General features: G+C 45.9%; 1 protein-coding gene across 1 annotated transcript; it reads right to left on the reverse strand.

Moving 5' to 3' along the window:
* Positions 1-1,696: 1,696 nt before the first annotated feature.
* Positions 1,697-5,426, reverse strand: SNAI1 (snail family transcriptional repressor 1). The gene is made up of 3 exons (XM_044986431.1): positions 5,195-5,426; positions 3,678-4,193; positions 1,697-2,197 (listed from the first exon to the last, which is right to left on the reverse strand). The coding sequence occupies exons 1-3, from the start codon at positions 5,271-5,273 to the stop codon at positions 2,016-2,018; spliced, it is 777 nt and encodes a 258-aa protein (XP_044842366.1). The 5' UTR covers positions 5,274-5,426; the 3' UTR covers positions 1,697-2,015.
* Between the last annotated feature and the right edge of the window lie 13,326 nt (positions 5,427-18,752).

Genomic DNA, 18,752 nt, shown 5'->3' on the forward strand with positions numbered 1-18,752 from the left:
GGATCTCTCGCTGTGGTGCAGCCCCACCAGTGAACATGGTGGTGGGAGCACTAGTGTTGACAAGTCTTAGGCATTTCCCGCACTAGGTGCTCTCAGACTACTCCAAAATATGGCTTGTCTGCACATGGAGCTAATCAGGAATAGTGGTCATGCTTTAAATTCACATTCAACCTCAATCCAAATCAACTTTCAAGTGTAAACAAGCCATAAATTGTGATGTTTAAGACTGCAGTGGCAGCCAGATCACCTGCACCCCAGACTGTGCTTGTCAGAGGGTCATCCACCCCTTTTCAATGCTACAAAGGGTACAGATTTAGGCTGATGTCAGGAGGAACTTTCTCATTGTGACATTGGCTAAGATCCTTGAACAGTGTCGCAAGGGAAGTGATTGGGATATTTCTGGGAAAAGAGCACTAGAAAATAACCTGTGAGAACCGTCTTGCATTGTTTGGTGGATGGGAGATGACCTAATAGGTCTTTTCCATGTCTGCTGTCTCTGACTCAACTGAAAAGAGAAAAGGGTGAGCTGCGTCTGTGATTAAGACATATCATGTACTCCCCAAAATGAACCACTTTTTAATTTTACTTTAACAAAGGCTCTTTGCAGCTGCACCACAAATTTTATCTAAAAAACATCTCCATGATTACAGCCACCTACTACCCCGTTTCATGGGCATTCAGGACATATTACTACTACCGGTGCTATGGTCAGATTACCATTGCCATTTACCTTCAGCTACATAGGCTCATAAGAGTTTTCAGGAATTTAAAGTGTTGTCATCAGTTTTTGAGCCAGACAGTGAGTACCCCTTGTTCACATTAGTGAGCCATTATTAACACAAAATCTGATAAGGAGTCTACGCACATGAGTGAGTCATAGTCTGGTCCCTTGAAACTGCAACAAAAATATATACAAGTGTGCAGACGCTGTTTAACCAAAAAAAAAAAAAAAAAAGTAGCCACAAGACCATATTATAAATTAACCATTTTATTGAATATCAATAAACTGTATATAATTATATAAAAAGTTTCATCAGTACAAAATTGTGGCACAAAAATATAAATACCAGTGTACCTTTGAAATGTAAACATACTCTGTTATGATTGTGTGAAAACAATGTACAAAGAAAGATGCATTCACTAGGCACCTGTCAATAACCATAAATAGCTCTTTTGGCACACACCTGTCAATGGCCAGTGCTTTGCACAAGCCACCATTGTATCATCTGACAAGTGCCTGCTATTAGTCACAGTTCTCTTGAAAAGCAGTTGTTAAGAGTCATATTAACAGGTGCTTGAGTGCATAGCTGCTCTGTAAACAGGATTCTTGTTTGAAATGGCTACCAATGCCTTTTATGGACATTGTTAATCTTGTAGGCATTGCAAATTGTCATTGTGCTGGGGGAGAAGCAGCTGCTTGAGAACTAATGTGATACTGTATTATTGCATAGTTACACCTTCTGCAGGCGGCATATACACAATCAAGGAGAAGAAGGGGTTTATGTTTAACACTTCGCTTTTGTCCTTCATTAAAAAAATAAAACAAAAACTACACACACAACTGTGATATATATTTCAGACCAGCTGTATGTCATCATTCAGGGCGCAATCCTGCAAGGTGCTGAGTGACTTCAGCAACCAACAGGCACCTGTTTAGTCTATAGCAACACTCAGATTGATATCAATAAGCCTGATATTTAGCTGGAGTGGAGGGAAACTCTTCATGCCTTCATTTTATATAAGGCACAGTCAATCATAGTAGAGGGTCTGATCCTGTGGTGACAGAAGTCGATTAGAGTTTCACCATTGACTTCAATGGAAGAAGGATCAGACCTTTAAATTGCGCCAGAGGTATGAAGATGAAGAACATGGTAAAAATATCATTTAAGGCCCAAAGCAGCTGGATATACAGGGCTTCATAGACACTGAAATGGCAATATGAAGGAAACTACCTCCTATAGAAACTAGTAACAATACATGTATTTGCATGTCAGAGTCCTTGGGGTTTAGAACCTTTAGCGAGTTCCAGAGCAGCCCGTTTCTTCATGTTTGTGAAGTAGTGACATTCGGGAGAAAGTCCGGGAGCAGGTTTTGCATTGATACTTCTTTACATCTGAATGAGTCTGCAGGTGGGCTCGGAGATTAGAGCGGTCAGCAAAGGCCCTATTGCAGTGTGTACAGGAAAAAGGCTTTTCACCTATAAAACAAAGAGAAGCATTCACAATTAAATAGTGCATCAACACATGGAGAATATCAAAGAGTGAGCCATTCAATAGGCAAAGTTTGTTAAAAACTCTTTGAAAAGAAGTGCTCAGTATTATTGAGATTTTAAAGGACATTTATAAATCTCTCTGTATAAATGCATGTATGTGTGTGATCCACTTTGACAAAACGCTACACTTAGGACTTCAGTAGTAAAGAGAGCATTCCCAAACAGTTACATGAAATTGTATGAAAAGTAAAGCCAGGGAAAGGTAAAAACCCCACGATTTCACCAAGTAATTAAGGACACAAATATTTCATGGGAAGGTTTGGTGTCATTGAACCTGACTGCACAGTAAGTATTATTAATTGTGTCACAGCAGGCAATGTTTGAAAGCAGAGGCCTCTGGAACTGGAGTATAGCTATTTCCTTTTCTGTTCATCCACCTCCCAGTGTTGAAAAGCAGGGTGAATTCCTGGCAGAAAGGCTGGAGAAAGAAATGTGCCTGCTCAATTTAGAAAGCACAATTAAGTCTTTCTAGTTTCCTTCAAACATCATCTTTAGTACTTTAAGAGGGTGTGAAATCAGTGCCAAGTAACAATTAAACTATCCCTGTGGCAAGCACAAAGGATGCTGAGGGAGATGCATTGTAAATGTGATACTTCTTGGATTAAAAGCTTCAACAGGCTGGCAGCTGCAAGTCTGTTGCTTTGCCTGGGGCATTACAGTAACAGGTGCACCATGCTAACAGCATTGCTACATTAAAGCACCTGCCTACACAGACCATGAGCCTTCAGTGTCCCCTACTCCCTGCTCAATAGTACCATTAGCCAAACAATGAAAACCAATGAGGTTTGAAATGATGCTTTTGTGTTGAACTAAGCTTATCCTCCTTGATTCATGAGGGATTCATATGCCTGGGGAATTAAAGGGATGCTGGATAACAGGCCAGTGTTCATATCAAGGTGGTCAAGTTCCCCCCCAGTGTCCACAACCCTGACACTAGACAGAAGGAAAGGCTGCAGATTATAATGTGAACTTTACTCCAGGAGCTAAAAAAGCATGGGGGCAGGGGGAGGGGAGAAGGAGCAGGAGCGGTCTTGCATAGGTAAGCAGGTTAGATGTTTAACAAAAGGGTGAGAACACACCCAAACCACAGAACTGTCACTGACAGTGCATCTCTGCTCAAGCTTTCAGCATTAATTCTATGCGCTCTTTAGAACACCTGGGGCCAGATCCTCAAGGGTGCAAAATGAACGGAATGGAGTTACCCTGATTTTACACCCACTACGAATCTGCCCTGCGATTTTAGCAGAAAGGTATTTAAAGGGCATTTTACAGAGAGAGGTCCCAGGGTTTGGGAAGCCCTTATCTCCCCCCAGATAAGATACAAAACTGTTGCTTCGCTTCAGGCTGCAGGCCTGGGGGTTGAGGCAGGAGCAGATAAGGGAGAAACTCCAGAGTCAGCGGTTACCTGTGTGGGTTCTGATGTGGCCCTGCAGGAGCCAGGGCCTGGAGAAAGCCTTGCCGCAGATTTTACACACGCAGGGCAGGGTATGGCTTCGGATGTGCATCTTGAGAGCCCCCAGGCTCACGTACTCCTTCTCACAGTACTTGCAGCTAAAAGATTTCCTGGTCTGGGAATCACAGTGCAATTGTTTGTGCTTGGAAAGGCCCGCAAAGGTGGAGTAGGACTTGTTGCATTGACTACACTGGAATTTCTCCGCCTCGGTGGCAGAAGAGGCCGGGCTGGGCGGGTCAGAGGTCTTGCCTTCATCCTCCTCGCTGGACAGGGAGGTCAGGTCTAGCGGCTTGGGCTCTGGGCTGGGGGAAGCGGCGCATGTCTTGTATTCCGTCTCCGAGGTGAAGAAGTTGGAGAGCAGCCCCGTGTCCCACACAAGCGGGGGGTAGTAGGCCCCCGGGCTCAGGACCTCCGGCTGGGGGATGAGGGACAGGGGGCACTTCTCGTACAGAAAGGGCGACACGATCACTGGAAAGAAGCAGAGCCGGCGGCGGTTAGCCAGTCCCAGGATGCGCAGCCACATGCAGAGCGCAAGGCTGGGGAGGGGCCTGATCCCGGGACCGCTGACTGAACTCGGTGGGGTGGGGGCAGAATCGGGCCCCAGCAGCGCGAACCGCGCAGGGAAAGCGCACAGCGGGGTCCCTCAGCTCCCGCGGCTGCCGCGCGGGCCCAGAGCTCCTGGCCGGGCCACGCTCCGACCGCAGGTGCGGTACGCAGCGCGGGGCGCTACTCTGCAGCGCGGGGCGCTACCAGCGGATCAGCGGGGGCGGCGTCTCTTAACCCGGGGCGCAAGCTGGGCCATGGGTACCCGTGACTCAGGCTGCGAGGCAGGTGCGCTGCCCGTGCACCGCGCCCAGCCAGCCCTCCCCCGGCGCCAGCACATGGGCAGCAGCCACATGCCGGGCTCCCTCCGGGAGACCCCTGCGCGGACAACGCAGCCCCAGGCCGGTACCCGGCAGGCCGCGCCCCGGCTCCGCTCACGCCCGCGGTGTTCGCACGTGGGTGGCGCCCTGGACGCAACACGTGCAGCTTCCCGTGCCCGGGGTGCACCAGCCTGGCGAAGTCACGGTGCGGACAGTGCCCTTTTCCAGCCCCGGACCCGGTCCCCAGCGCCTCCCTGCAGCTCCTCTCCCCGTGCCCAGCTCCCTACGCCTCCCTGCAGCTCCTGCCCAGCTCCCATTCCAACTCCAGCCCCCGTGCCCAGATCCCTACGCCTTCCTACAGCTCCTGTCCCAGTGCCCAGCTCCCTACGCCTCCCTGCAGCTCCTGCCCCCGTGCCCAACCCCCAGCGCCTCCCGCTCCCGTGCCCCCAGCAGCTCCCGCCCGTGTCCAGCTCCCAGCGCCTCCCGTGCCCAGCTCCTTACGCCTCCCTGTAATTCCTGCCCCCGTGCCCAGCCCGCAGCGCCCCCCTCCATCCCCGTGCCCAGACCGCAGCGCCATCCTGTAGACCCCCCCCTGCAGACACTTACCGGTCTGACTCTCCAGCTCGCTGTAGTTGGGTTTCTTGCTGGCCGAGAAATGCTTCTTCACCAGAAAGGAGCGCGGCATCTTGCGGCCAGGCGCGTCTCCGCTCGCTCGCTCTCCCCAGCTACCCGGGCCTTCAAGGGACGCTGGCCCTAAAATCCTCCGCCCCCGCCGGCCAGTCCCCCGGCTGCCGCAACCAACCTCAGCAGCCCACCAGCGCGCGGCTGCTAATATGGGCCCGGGAGGGGGCGAGACGGACACGCCCCTTGTCACTTGGCAGCCAATGGCCGGCGGCGGGGAGGGTCTCCGCCGTCCTGGGGTCCAGTGGGTGCAGCGTGTTCTCGCCCAGCCCCGGAGCCCCAGCACCGCCGGAGCTCCCGGAGCCCCAGGGCGCTGGGCCAGGGCGAGGTGAGGCTTCCGCACAGAGACCTGACCAGCCCCCCTCTGCACGCACTGCAGCCTGCGCGGGCAAACCCACCCCGCTGACCGGCTGCGCCGCGTCCCATGCTCCGGGGCTGGCAAGAGCCCCCCCCCCACACACACACACGTGTGGGGCACAGAGAAGCGCAACGAGGTCCCCCGACTCCGAGTTACCGGTCAGAGGCGCCTTGGCAAAGCACTAAGTGGGAGACGCACAGAATCAGGCTGACGGTGCCCAAGGAGGCTCCTTTCTTTTGCTGTCAATTCCGCCCTTTAGCACAGATATTCTCCGGTTTCAAGCAATACACAGACGCTCTCCGCCTCTGATCCCTGTGCTGGCGAGGGACACAGTCCAAGCGCTGCCATGGACAGACTTTGGGGGAGTTTCAGGCCAGAACGCATTTAAACATCACAGTTGGCTCTTCCCTCCACCAGAAGCAGAACCAAATCCCAGGCCCAGCCCCTACAGCTGGGACCTCTCTCACAGAAAGCACCCAGTGAGGTCTAGCTTTCGCAGATTGCTGCGAAAGAAGGGATTTCTCTGGGGACACTTGCGCAGGCTAATATGCTTGTGCTCAAGCCCAGCTGGGTGTTTCGGTCCCCAAAGCAGCACATGTCTTTAAAGAGCTGCTACAGAGGGAGGCATTAGCACAGATTTCAAGACAACTCCTGTCTCTTTGGTGAACTTTGCTTCCTCTCCCAGGCTGCAAGTTCACACGTGTCAGCCAGATGCCACCTGCGCCCTCCGCATTCCAGGGACAGCAGGTGCGGGCCGGGGAAGCCCTGGGCAAGGGGAGGGGGGGAAGAGGGCTCAGCCCCAGGATAATTTGGGCTGTTGGTACAGATGTCTGTGAGGAGGCCTGGAAGCAACCTAGGGAGCTGCTAGATTGGTATCTGCACATCATCAAGCACGGGGGGGAAAGTGGGACAATCAAGACACCAAAAAACGAGCTAGACTAAAAGGGACTAAAATGGGAGTTTACAGGGTGATAGAAATTAAAGTGAAAAGCCATCAGCAAAGAACCTCCTCTCACACATCTTCTATTTCATTGCTCCAGACAACGTTCTGTGCGCCAGGACCAGGTTAGAACAAGAGCAGACGCCTTGAATTGATTCAATTTTAATTATTGACCTAATTCATAACGCTATTTGCTGAATGTTTCTTTTTTCAAACAAATGCACCACCACGTGGAACAGAGGCTCCCCCGGCTCTTTCCAGATTGGGTCAGCATCGCCCTCTGCAGGCATTTAAGGAAAACTGTATTCAGATCCGAATAAATCGGGATTTATTCTCCTTGCTACTGGAGCAGACAAGTTTCATGATGAGCTGCTATTTTGAAAGGGTTCAAATTCAAAAGGGTTTAAAAATCGGGATGTGGGGAGGGGAGAGGGATTACCAATAACAGGGAGGAGATGTTACACAGTTTACACTGTAAAAGCAGCAAAGAATCCTGTGGCACCTTATAGACTAACAGACGTTTTGGAGCATGAGCTTTCGTGGGTGCATCCGTCGAAGTGGGTATTCACCCACGAAAGCTCATGCTCCAAAACGTCTGTTAGTCTATAAGGTGCCACAGGATTCTTTGCTGCTTTTACAGATCCAGACTAACAAGGCTACCCCTCTGATACAGTTTACGTTGCAATCATTTTTTTTAATGCCCCAAGGCCCAAACCCATATATCAACGGGACAGCCCTGAATTTAAGAGACCCGCTCCTCTCTGATTAAACAGTTTCCTATTAAACTAAACCAATTCAAGCAAGTGTTAAACCCACTGAAGTGTGTCGACATGGTAATCTACATTTGGCGTTTACACTAGTTTAACTAGACTGATTTTAATGGATATGGCTAAACCGGTGCAATTTTTCTAGCATACACATGGCTTGACTAATAACTTCACCCAAATGGTGGGGAGATAGAAACCCCCCAGCGCTTAGACAACTCTGGGACTGCACTGCTGGACACGACAACGCCCCTAGCCACGTTCTACTCTTCGTTTATTAGACTGCTGCATTTAATAATGTCTTGCGTGGTTTTGAATAGAGGGAGATAAAATGAAAATTTGCAAAGCGGATTATTTAAAAAAAATCTAGAATAAAAGTGGATGATGCACAAATCATGTTGCTATTATTACCGTAATGATTCACTACTCTTATGGCTGTAGCTGGGAACGCCTTAAAATATGGACAGGAGCAGCAGGGTCCCTCCTCAACCAAACTGACCGCTGTTCCATTGCTTTTAAAAATACGTGTGTATCCGCAGGCACAACAAAAGCGCGCTAAATTGCAGTTCTAACTCAGAACAAACTCCCCCCGAAGCCCCCCCCCCTTTAAAAGCAGGGTGGAGACTCCCACTGACGTTTCCCATTGATTTCAATGGGATTTGGATCGGGCCCAGATCACTGCCCTTTCAAGTTGGTAACTCCTATTGTGCTGGGAGTGAGTCAAAATTGACACAATTAGGAGAAGTTAAAGGAGGTGGAGACAGTTCCATAGGGTCATAAAGTGAGGTGCTATTGACAGAAGGGGAGGTTTGAAGAGCTCAAGTTAGTTATAAAACTGTTAACATGATCCAAGGAGGAATTTCTAATAGGTGAGTGATTTAGAAAAGTGGCTGCACGTTGTTTCCCGGGGGGAAATGTAGTTTGTATAAAACGTATCAAGTTTTTTGTCCCGGGAAATCTAAAAATCAAAATACTACAGACAGTTGGCAAGGTGATCTGACTGGATTAAAGCTAAACACACAAGTGTGAGGATATGCCAGAGGGTGTCAGACACACAGACCAGCATTGCCTGAAGCCAGAGATACAGGTCATCTACTTAAAATCTCAGGAAAACTCCTTTGTAAAGAAAATCATTTCAGAAATCAAGTTAGGCATAATGTAATTGTGTACCTTTAATTATATTAGCCACGTGTAATCTTGTCAACCCCGTGCTCCTCTAGCCTGCAGAGGAATTGGAAAACGGAATTGCAGCTCAAATGTGCCACTTGAGGGGGGGAAGAGAGAGACACCCCCCCAAACGCTCTACCATGTAGTTTTACTAAAATTCACCCTTTCTTGGAAATAAAGAATCTCTTTAATGGATCTAGGCAGGTGACTGACTCAACACCCCCATCAGCGCACACTTTTCTCCTACGTTTAAATAGCGACCCACTTCCCCTGAGTTCAGATCCTATCCTCCTGGCTCTCTCCCAAATTCCCAGATGCAAATACCCATGAAGGCAGGAAAATTCTGACCCCTGCTCAGGTGCACCTCTATTGAATTTCAAAGGCATCTCCATTTCACGAGACACGAATCCTGCTTGAGGCAGGCAGCACTGACTATAAGAGGCAGTTCTTAACAGGGATCAGTTTAGTAGGCATAGATGTGTCCTCAGAGTCATGAAGTATTTTAGTTGAAGAAAAACTTGAAAAGTGAGTTTAAAGCAGAAAACAGCTAGTAAATCCTGCCGATTGCTCCTGATGAATACATTATTTCTAGCTGGCTGTCTAGCTAAGGTATTAGGGGCCTGATAACAACCAACCAAAACAAAAACCTGTTGAAGTCAATTGGCGTCTCTCCATGGACTGTAACGATTGATTCAATCAGTGTCTCTAGCCGCCAGATTCAGCTGGCTGAAGTCAGCAGAGAGGTTCTCATCGACAGCAATGGTGAATGGAACACGTGCTGGGCCAACATTCAGTGTTTCAGCATTTCTCCCTAATGAGGAATCCTCTAGCCAGCAAAAGGAAAACCTGAGCCACACAGCGGCTGAAATGGACGGACAAGATTCCCTTGCTCTGGACTGTACGCGCAGGGGGTCGATTAGGTTGAGATCCAACCCAAACCCGGCCCATGCTGTCCTAATCAGCCCAGAACTGACTAGCGGTGCCGCTAAAACAGTCAGCCACGCAATAGTTAGTAGTGTAGACAGGTTACCCCGAGGCCAGTTGTAGGTAGTAGCCCTGCCTAGGAGGGCCTCCTGCCATTTTTTGTCGGGTTTAATTTTACGATTGAAATGTCCCTGCTGTTGTTTTAAGTTTCTCCCCTTTTTCGTGTACCTGTGAAAAGACTCCCACAAGCAACGGAAGGAACTACTCCAACAGGGAAACCTGTGAAACTGACCAAGGGAAAACGCTGTCAAATGCGCTACCCACGAAACCAGAGGAAGCGATTTCTCCCGCTCCCCGAGGTTGTTCCTTTGCAAGAAGGGTGAGTGTGACTTGTCACAGCAGTAGGCAAAAACTTTCCAGACAGGCAGGTGTTAAATTTGATGGTGTCCCTCCAACGCCCCACGGAGAGGAACTGGGGCAGTTCACACCTCTGGCAGGGCTATTGTCTCACTCTGGCTGCAGGCTCCAACCCTGCACCGCTTCGGGGCGCGTTTGGAAAGGGAGCTTTGCATCCCGCAGAGTTGGGAATATTCTATACAGGAAAAGTTCAGACCCCCGGTATTTCCCATCGGTAATGAACAAAGCCCTGGAGCGTTCCTGGCTTCCAAACGTGCTCACCTTGGCTGCTGTCGGCAAGTTGAAAGATGGACCTAGGTGAGCTGTAGCAGCGGGAAGTCCTTACCCAGGCACCCCGAGGTGGCGATGAGACGCACCTGCTCTGAGCTAACGTGATCGGTTTGACTTGGGCTTCTTGCTTTCCTGGCGGCTAATTAGAATCAGCGACCAACCACTGGGGCTGTTCAGAATACACAGCTCTTTAATGTGAGCCGTTTCCTAGTGTCTCAAAATCGATTGGGGTCCCTCTTTCCCGCCCCCATATACAAGCGTGGTCAATTACACCCCCCACCCATGCCATGATTATTTGAATAATTCGCCACTGGAGCTTTAATGCAAGTGGATACTGACTTACAGTTGGGGGGTAATGGACATACCGCAGATGTTTCAGCTTGCCACTAGGCATGGGTTATTGGGAGGGTGGCAAACATAGCCAGCTTGCCGAAGGAGAGTGAGAATAGCCCAGGTTTCCTGGCACTATAGGGAATAATTAATTTTCACTTTAAAGGGCTCAGCCAAAGTTTTTGCTCCTGCCTCACACTGATCCTCTCTCCCCTCTCAAATTAGTTACATTTCCCCTTTGCTGTGAAACTTGACAGCACAGGTCCAGCCATCTGCTATAAAAGTCTTGAGTTCCTGTTGGTTCTAACAGAGCTGTTGGCTTTAGTCTTGTAATGGCTGAGGAAGGAAGGGGAAAGAACACGATGGGAATCCCTTAACGGCACAGTAGATAATTTCTCTTCTGCATCCTGCACTAGCCTTTTGCTGTTCTACAGACCTTGCTTTCTGCTAGGATGCAGGCCAAAGCCCACGAGCAGAGCAGCAGCAGTCACTCCTTTCATTCAGGTTTGTTGACTTCAGCTGGAGGAGTGGTTTGCCATGGGTGCATGGGTAATGGTTTGGGCCCTCCACAAACAAAAGGAGGCAGTGAAAAACGTCAGGCTAAATTCATCCCTGGACTGACTGTCCTGCAGTCAAATAGCTTTTGGATAGAATGATCATTGAAGGTCTGCTAGGATTCTGCAGAAGGAATGCAAGTCACCCAGGCAAGGTCCACTACCTTGCCTGATGGTGTGTGGAAATCAAAGAGGTGCAAAGACTATCCTTGGGTGCATCATTTGTGTTGATTTTCTGTTGCTAAGTCCTCCTTCAGCCTGTCTATAGTTGCTCCCTTGTTGCCCTAATAGCCTCTAGGGCTCAGGGTTTGCCCATCGCTTGCTTGTTGCATCTATTGAGTGGGTCGTGCTAATCGCCTGCCCTTTTGTGGGGGACTTTGTTACCGGTATCCACTTAAGTGGTTTCCTTTTAAGAAGTGAGCAGCTTCTTCTCCATCAGTCATGCTAGTCATGTTAATAAAGCACAGGGAGAAATCTAGCATTAGCCAGAGGATGAGCTAGATTATCTACTTAGGATTTTCTCATTTTTAAGTTCTCTGCTCAATAGGAGGCCATTTAAAAAATCCTGTTGTATTTTAACTGTAAAAGCAAAACTCTTACAGTTACTTCCATGTGTTGAGGGGCCGGAGCTGTAAGTGGAACTTTCCTGTAACAAAAAGCAAGTTCTAATACTTCACTGAGGCAACCTTCATGTAAGACTGATCGACTTTTTATTTAGATGCATGATTTGACCCAGCTTTGCAACTCCGTGCGACTGGTACTGTTATAACAAACATTGGAGCACGATTCTAAGGAATACTCTAAAGAAGGGGGTTTGATGATAGCTGACAGAGAAGAGGCCCACAAGGCAGGCTGCCTGCAATGTGTACATGGCTTCAGTTCACATTGGTCAAAATAGATACTGCACCTAGTTTCTCTAAAATGCAAGGACTCCCTCTGCTGTTTAGAGGCCATTATAGCGTCTTTGTGATGTGATTTTTCCATGTAATAGAAAAGGGCATTATGAAAAAGGAATTTATGGGCCAGCACTCAAAAACATGGGGATTTAACCATGAAATTATAATTAGTGTTAATTGGAGCCATGGGGCTAAATCTCCAGCTATGACCACCTCAAGAAAGCAAAAAGTTGTTCTTTCTTCCCCCCCTCACCAAAAAGATCCCAGTAACAGTCATAAAATTAGTATGAAAAAGTGGTGGGTGTAGGGTATAATCAGCTGCAAAGTATTGAACATCTGAGTACATTGTGTGATCTGTGACTGATCATGATCCACACAGCCAGCATGCCAGGCAGAGAGCCAACAAGAGGTGCTGAGGAGAGGGTTGTGTACTTAACCCTCTCTGAGTTCAGCGCTTAAATCCCAGCTATAGGGCGGCACCCCTATCTCTGCTAGTGATTCATGAACTGTGGAAAGATCGGCCTTAACAGGCAGGCACCCAACCGCCTGTTAGAGACCTCCCATATAACCTTTAGCCCACTGGTTAGGGTACTCATCCAGGATGTGGGAGACTTCCCCCTCTCCTGTTTAAGGCCCTGCCCTGCCTGATGAGAAGGGGATTGAACAGGGCTTTGACACCTCTCAAGTGAATGCCCTACCCTGTAAAGAATCATTCCAACTTTCTCTGGCTCAAAGAATATTCAATTACTTAATTAAAGTGGAACAACTAAAGTGAGATCGAAGAAGCCCCACCTCAGAATATTCCCTAGCCTCATCTGAGATGGGGCAGATTCTTGTTCAAACCCCTTCTCATTGTGTGTGTGTAGAGTGAGAGAGAGAGAGAATGAATCAGGGTCTCCCACATCCTGGGTGAGTACCCTACACACTAAGCTAATAGTTAAAGGGATATCCTCCTCTGCCTTCCCTCCTGCCCCCAGGCTGTTTGAGCTCTGCATGTGAATTTGCATCAATTGTGTAGGCAGTCTCTGAACATGCGCTGTGGATTGGCACTGCCCACACATTAGGCAACTGAATACCTGTCTTCCCCAGTTTATGAATCACCACAGGAATGAACCACCAAGCCCAGGCCCCTACTGCGAGGCAGCAGTGCACATGTTCCGAGGCAGAAACAAGCACCAAGGGATCTTTTACTGCAAAAACTTAGGCAGTGAGTGAATTTAGGCCCCTCCAGACTTTAGGCAGCTGAGCAGATTTGTGGATCACAGCAATGGCTGAAAATGAGACTTAAGCACCTTAGTGGATCTCATCAATTGTCACTTCTTTTATCACTTCTTGCTCCTCTCCCATGCTGTCCTGAGCATAGATTGGGACAGCAGGTAACCTAAAGGTCTTTCAGATGAAAGGTGTTTTTGTTTTAAAAAGTAGCAATTTAGCTCCATCTACCATTGCAGATGGACAAATGGCTCCTTTGTTTAAGTGCTCCTTCCTTGCAGTCACTTCCTTTGTAGTTTCCAGCACTGCAGCAGGGCACTCAGAAGATACTTTCTCCATATGCAGCCTCAGGCCTTGTCTAGACAAGGAGAAAAAAGGGGGATTCTTTCCTATTCAGATTAACTCAATGCCACTTAACTAGGTCCATGTCTATACTAGGAAAGAAGCTTTTACGATGAGATTACTAACAGGAAGGATGGTCCAGAGGCTAGACATTAGCCTAGAACTTGAGACTTCAATTCCCTACTCCACGACTATAAGATTTCTTATGTGACCGTGAGCAAGTCACTTAGCCTGTCTGGGTCTGTCTACACTGTGATAAGACAATTGGCACAGCAGTAGCCAGACTATTCAGCTGACTCAGACTTGCAGGGCTAGAAAATTGCCATGTAGACTTTTGGGATGCACCCTAGGCTCTGGGACCCTCCCCCTCGTGAGGGGGTCTCAGAGCCTAGGCTCCCTCCCATACCCAAATATCTACACTGCAATTTTATAGCCCCACAGGCCCTGCACCCCATGAACCCAAGTCTGCTGACCTGGAGCAGCCACCAGTCTTTTAGTGCAGTGGAGACACCCCCGCTGAGCATCAGCTTCCCAGGTGTGGATAAATATATTGAAGATTGTGAGGCACTCAAATACTGCAATGATAGGGGCCAAATGAGTACCTTAGCTAGTCAGAGGCCTAGTGCTTTTGTAAGTCAGGAGAAATTAGAATCCAGGATACATTTCATTAGTATTGTAGATCACAGGCATCCTTCACATGGAAAGTTGTTTGAGATTTTTAGCGCATCATCAGTGGGATTCATTGTAATGAAGCAAAGCTGACTGTGTGTCACCCTTCATCACTAATTGATAAGGTGGAGGTTGAGCAAATCTATCAGACCTATTCAGCTGACTTGAGGATAAACTTTAGTCCAAAACAAAAACACCATCCACTCTTGCTTAACTGCATGGTATCCCTCCTTCTTGCTATCTCAGAGAGATATGTGAGAAATGCCATCTCACTCCTAGAAACTGGGACTTTATAGTTCCAAATAGGACAGATTAGATTAACACCAACAAGGAGCATGTTGGATATGCTATGGCCTCAAGGGTGGCTGCTGACAATGAGTTGAAAGATGCTCTGGCAGAGTACTTCACACACATTCAGAAATCAAACTACCATTTGTTGGCTAAGCCTATCTTTAATACAGTTTCTGAATGCTGGATGAACAAACAACGAGGCATCCTTGTGGTGCCTTAGAGACTAAAATTTATTTGCCCAAATAAATTTGTTAGTCTCTAAGGTGCCACAAGGACTCTTCGTTGTTTTTGCTGATACAGACTAATACGGCTGCTACTCTGGATGAACAAAGTTTATCCAAAGCATCAACACCACCTCACTGTAAACTGAGCATATAGGGATTGGGTACTTTGAGTAATTAAGTACTGATAAAACACAATCTGTATTTTCTCTGTTTATCTGCTAAAGGAGCAGGCATGGGTATTTTAAAGACACTTTGCTATAGTTCTTAAATACTTGTAAAGAACTGAAGTTTGAGTTGTGTACACCATATTTCACATTACAACTCAACTTGTGACACTAAGTATTGATTACAGTTTGAGTTACCATATCATATATGCCTGTAAATCCTGCTATTATAAGGTTAACAGGTGTCGAGGCATTGTTCAGTTTTCCTATTTATCTGCTGAAATGCCAAACTAGAAAAGAATTGGTCATCTATTTTTCCATGAGCACAGCCAAATCATTTCTTGCTCTGAACTTCTCACCTATCCTTAATTTGAAACCCACATCCAACCCCTCTAACAATAAATTGACAGTCTGATTGGATGTAGAATATCCTGCTACACTGTTAATGTGAGCAATTAAACTGAATTAGACTTCGGAGTCCATCTCACTGAAAGAGGGGAGGGGACACACAGTTCACACTTTAGCCTATCTAGCTCTAGACTCAAGACAAAGGCACTCACGTTATCCTTTACAGCCAGAAGAGCTACAAACTAGGAATGCTCAAATGCTACAGAATATGATAAAGATCCCTGGGAAGGCCCTCCTACACCAACTAGGCCTGGTCTACCCTAGAAAACTTAGCACACACCTTTAGTATCAAGTGCAGCTGCACTAGTGTTTGTTTTGGGGTTTTTTGACCTGTACTACTTTGTGGTGCATCATTGGTAGCAGTGATTTCGACACCAACAAATACAACAGCATGCAAGTGTAGCATGAAGCGGCCATTTTCACACACAGCCTCAAGTACAAGTGCTAAGAGCTAATGTACACCAAACAAAACCCAATCAGATAAGAGTTACTGCCAGCTCAGTCTGAATCATGCTTATCTGAACTGGTTTTAAAAACCTGTCTGGTCTACACTTGCATTTAAAACATTTAGAACCAGCACAGCTGCTGCCAATGTTAAAAACCTACACAAAATATCTCTGCATAGGCTGAGCTGTAGTCTCTTGTGTTTGCATCCATCCAATTCTATTGGACCCAGTGATGTGTTATGGAGCCAGCCACAGCTTTCCTTCAGGGAGGAGCTGTGAGAATAATATGGAACCATGGGGAAGTTACAAAAGTTTACATGAAGATAACATTTTATAAATTATATGAAATTTATTTATACCTTGTCTTCAAAAGCCAGAACAAGACAATTTAATTGCTTAGATGCTTTCTGAAACATTTTATCGGAATTACATGGAAGTGCACTTAAATACTAGCAGAAATCTGGAATCAGTCAGTGTATTACAAGACTTTGGGTTCTAGCCAGAACCTAGAAATTCTATAATTCAATATTAGGAGCTTCCACCAAAAGTGTTGAGAGATGTTAACATCTCTGCCAAGCAGAGTATCAAAAATACATAGTAGTTTATATTTTCATAGCACTGTATGAAACTTTTCAAAATTCAACACACAAGTCAAGCAGATTACTGATCTGTTCCAAATTAGCAAAGTTATATTAAAAACAAACGTTCAATTTAAAAATGGTTTAAACTTAGCTTGCCCAGCCTGTGTGGATGAGGCCAAATGTCAAACAAACCATTTTAGCTGGAACTCTTTAAACCACTACTTAGAACAGTTCAAAAAAGTGAGTTAAAGACCCAGTAGAGATGGGAGGCTTACCTGATGGGACCCCAGTAATTTGAAGCTTCTAAGTGCTAACTTATCAATTAAAAAAAAAAAAAAAAAGTGAAACCAAAACAAAAAGCATTTTCTAGAAAGGTAATATCAACTGCTGGCCATTAATGGAATTAATAGTAAGCCACTTGGACGTAAACCACCACACTAGTAGAGGTCATTGGATGACATGTCTGAAGTCTACTGTCACCAATACATGGTCTCAAAGTTACAGCCAGTTGACAAAGACTCTAAAGATGATTAAACTATACATAATTATAGAAAAATAATTCCCTGGGGTATGCATCAACAAAACATACTCTGGGCCCTAGTTTTCAGAATTGTATGTTCTGAATTGCAGAAGCATTTAGGTGCCTCATTTGTGCAAGTAATTATAACTGTGTGCTGAAGTTAGGTATGCAAATCCAATCAATTCTGAAAGTACAGACCCTGGTGCAGTTTTACTTCAGTTTCAGACAATGAAGTTTTTAGTGCAATAGTTACCATTAGACATAACAAAAATCAGCGTTAGTCTTCTTTCATATCAGATTGAAGCTCACCCCCAACAGACATGAAGTAATGAAGTTTTTGGCTCCATGTGCATGGGGAAGAGCTGGAGTGTTACACTTGACCTATCAGGAGAAGGGACATCATAAATCATGTGAGTCACTGCATATGAAATAGTGATTACAGACACTATGATCTGCATGTTACAGTCACACATTTTAAATGGAATGCACTGTACCTTTGTGTGCCATATATTTGAGTTGTGAGGCTTTCCACCAGTCTGCCACAAAACTATACCTGCATCTACACATTACATGAAGACCATATTCTAAGTACAGCTTCACCTGTTTAAAATCACATCTTTCAGAAGACACCTGAAAATCTAATTTAAATGAAGCTCAGGTGTTCAAACCTGTGTTAGAATTTGTAAAGCATACAGAGATTGGATATAAGCCCTGCATATTATTAATCCAATTTGTTACTCTCGGGTTGTCCTGAAGAACAGGACAACTGAAAATGTATAGGAACATTTTATAGTTTAAAAAAAACAAAGCAGAGGTAAAAGTTAAGTGTTTTGCTTTTGAATTCCTCTGTCAGTGAAAGGCTGCATTTAATGCTTAATGGTTCAAACTATAGAAAATCAATGCCGAAGACATAAAAAAATAAAATGTCATGACAGCACATAAGACTGATTAATATTAGACGCAACACTTACAAAGAAAAATACATCCTGTGGATTTTTTTTTTAAAAATAGTAAGAACTATCTTTTTAATACAGACTTACTTTCTAGGCTAGAAATTTGTCACCAGAATACAGTTATTTATAATTTATGCTAGTATGTAACATGCAGCTGCTGAACTAAATAAATATGGTGAATCAGTTTCTTATGCTGGTGCACAGAATTGTTAGCGTATAATTTAGACTTATTATTTAGGCAATGTATTGTGTATTAGTAATATTTTATTACTTATTACAATGTATTACTTATAGCCTTTAGGCTGACTACCAGCATTATAAACCCCGTTAAAGAAAGCATAGTCCATGGTTGTATTAGGTAATCTTAAAATTCAAAACCAAGTTGCATCCAAAACCAGAGTTTCCATTCACCAAAAATGGCTTCCAATGCTCAATCAACATTTAGGAAGTATATATTGCCAAGTGGTTTTTTTTTTTTTAATTGTTTTTTTAAACTCGTCTTCAAACAGTCAATTTAGGCCATTCCTTCTTGAAGCTTTATAGTGTTTATGGGATCTGAAGAAATCAGAGAGGAACATAGAGAGCAGAAGGATACAGGGACGAGGGAAGGAAAATGAGAGCAGGCAGCAGTAATGTGGAGACAACTGGCTAAACTTAAGCTATGTGTCTACACTACAGAGCCTTTACCAGCATAGCCCGCTAGTGGAGATGCAGTGCACATCAACAAAGTTTTTCTGCCAGTATAGGACCACCACCACCACGTCTATGCCAAGAGAAGCACTCTTATGTCAACATGGCAGCATCTACACTGGGAGTATTGTTGACATAACTATGTCTGTCAGGAGTGTGGGTTTCTCCATAGCTACACCAGTACAAGTTTTAAGTACAGGTCTAAGGCCTGGTCTACATTAAAAAGTTAGGTCAATTCAGTTTCGTCGCTCAGGGGTGTGAAAAAATCCACACCTCCGAGTGATTTAGTTAAGCTGACCTAACCCATAGTATAGACAATGCTAGGTTGATGGAAGAACTCTTCTGTTGACCTAGCAACTGCCT

Source organism: Mauremys mutica, chromosome 13, assembly GCF_020497125.1.
Source record: "Mauremys mutica isolate MM-2020 ecotype Southern chromosome 13, ASM2049712v1, whole genome shotgun sequence".
Taxonomy (NCBI): Eukaryota; Metazoa; Chordata; order Testudines; family Geoemydidae; genus Mauremys; species Mauremys mutica.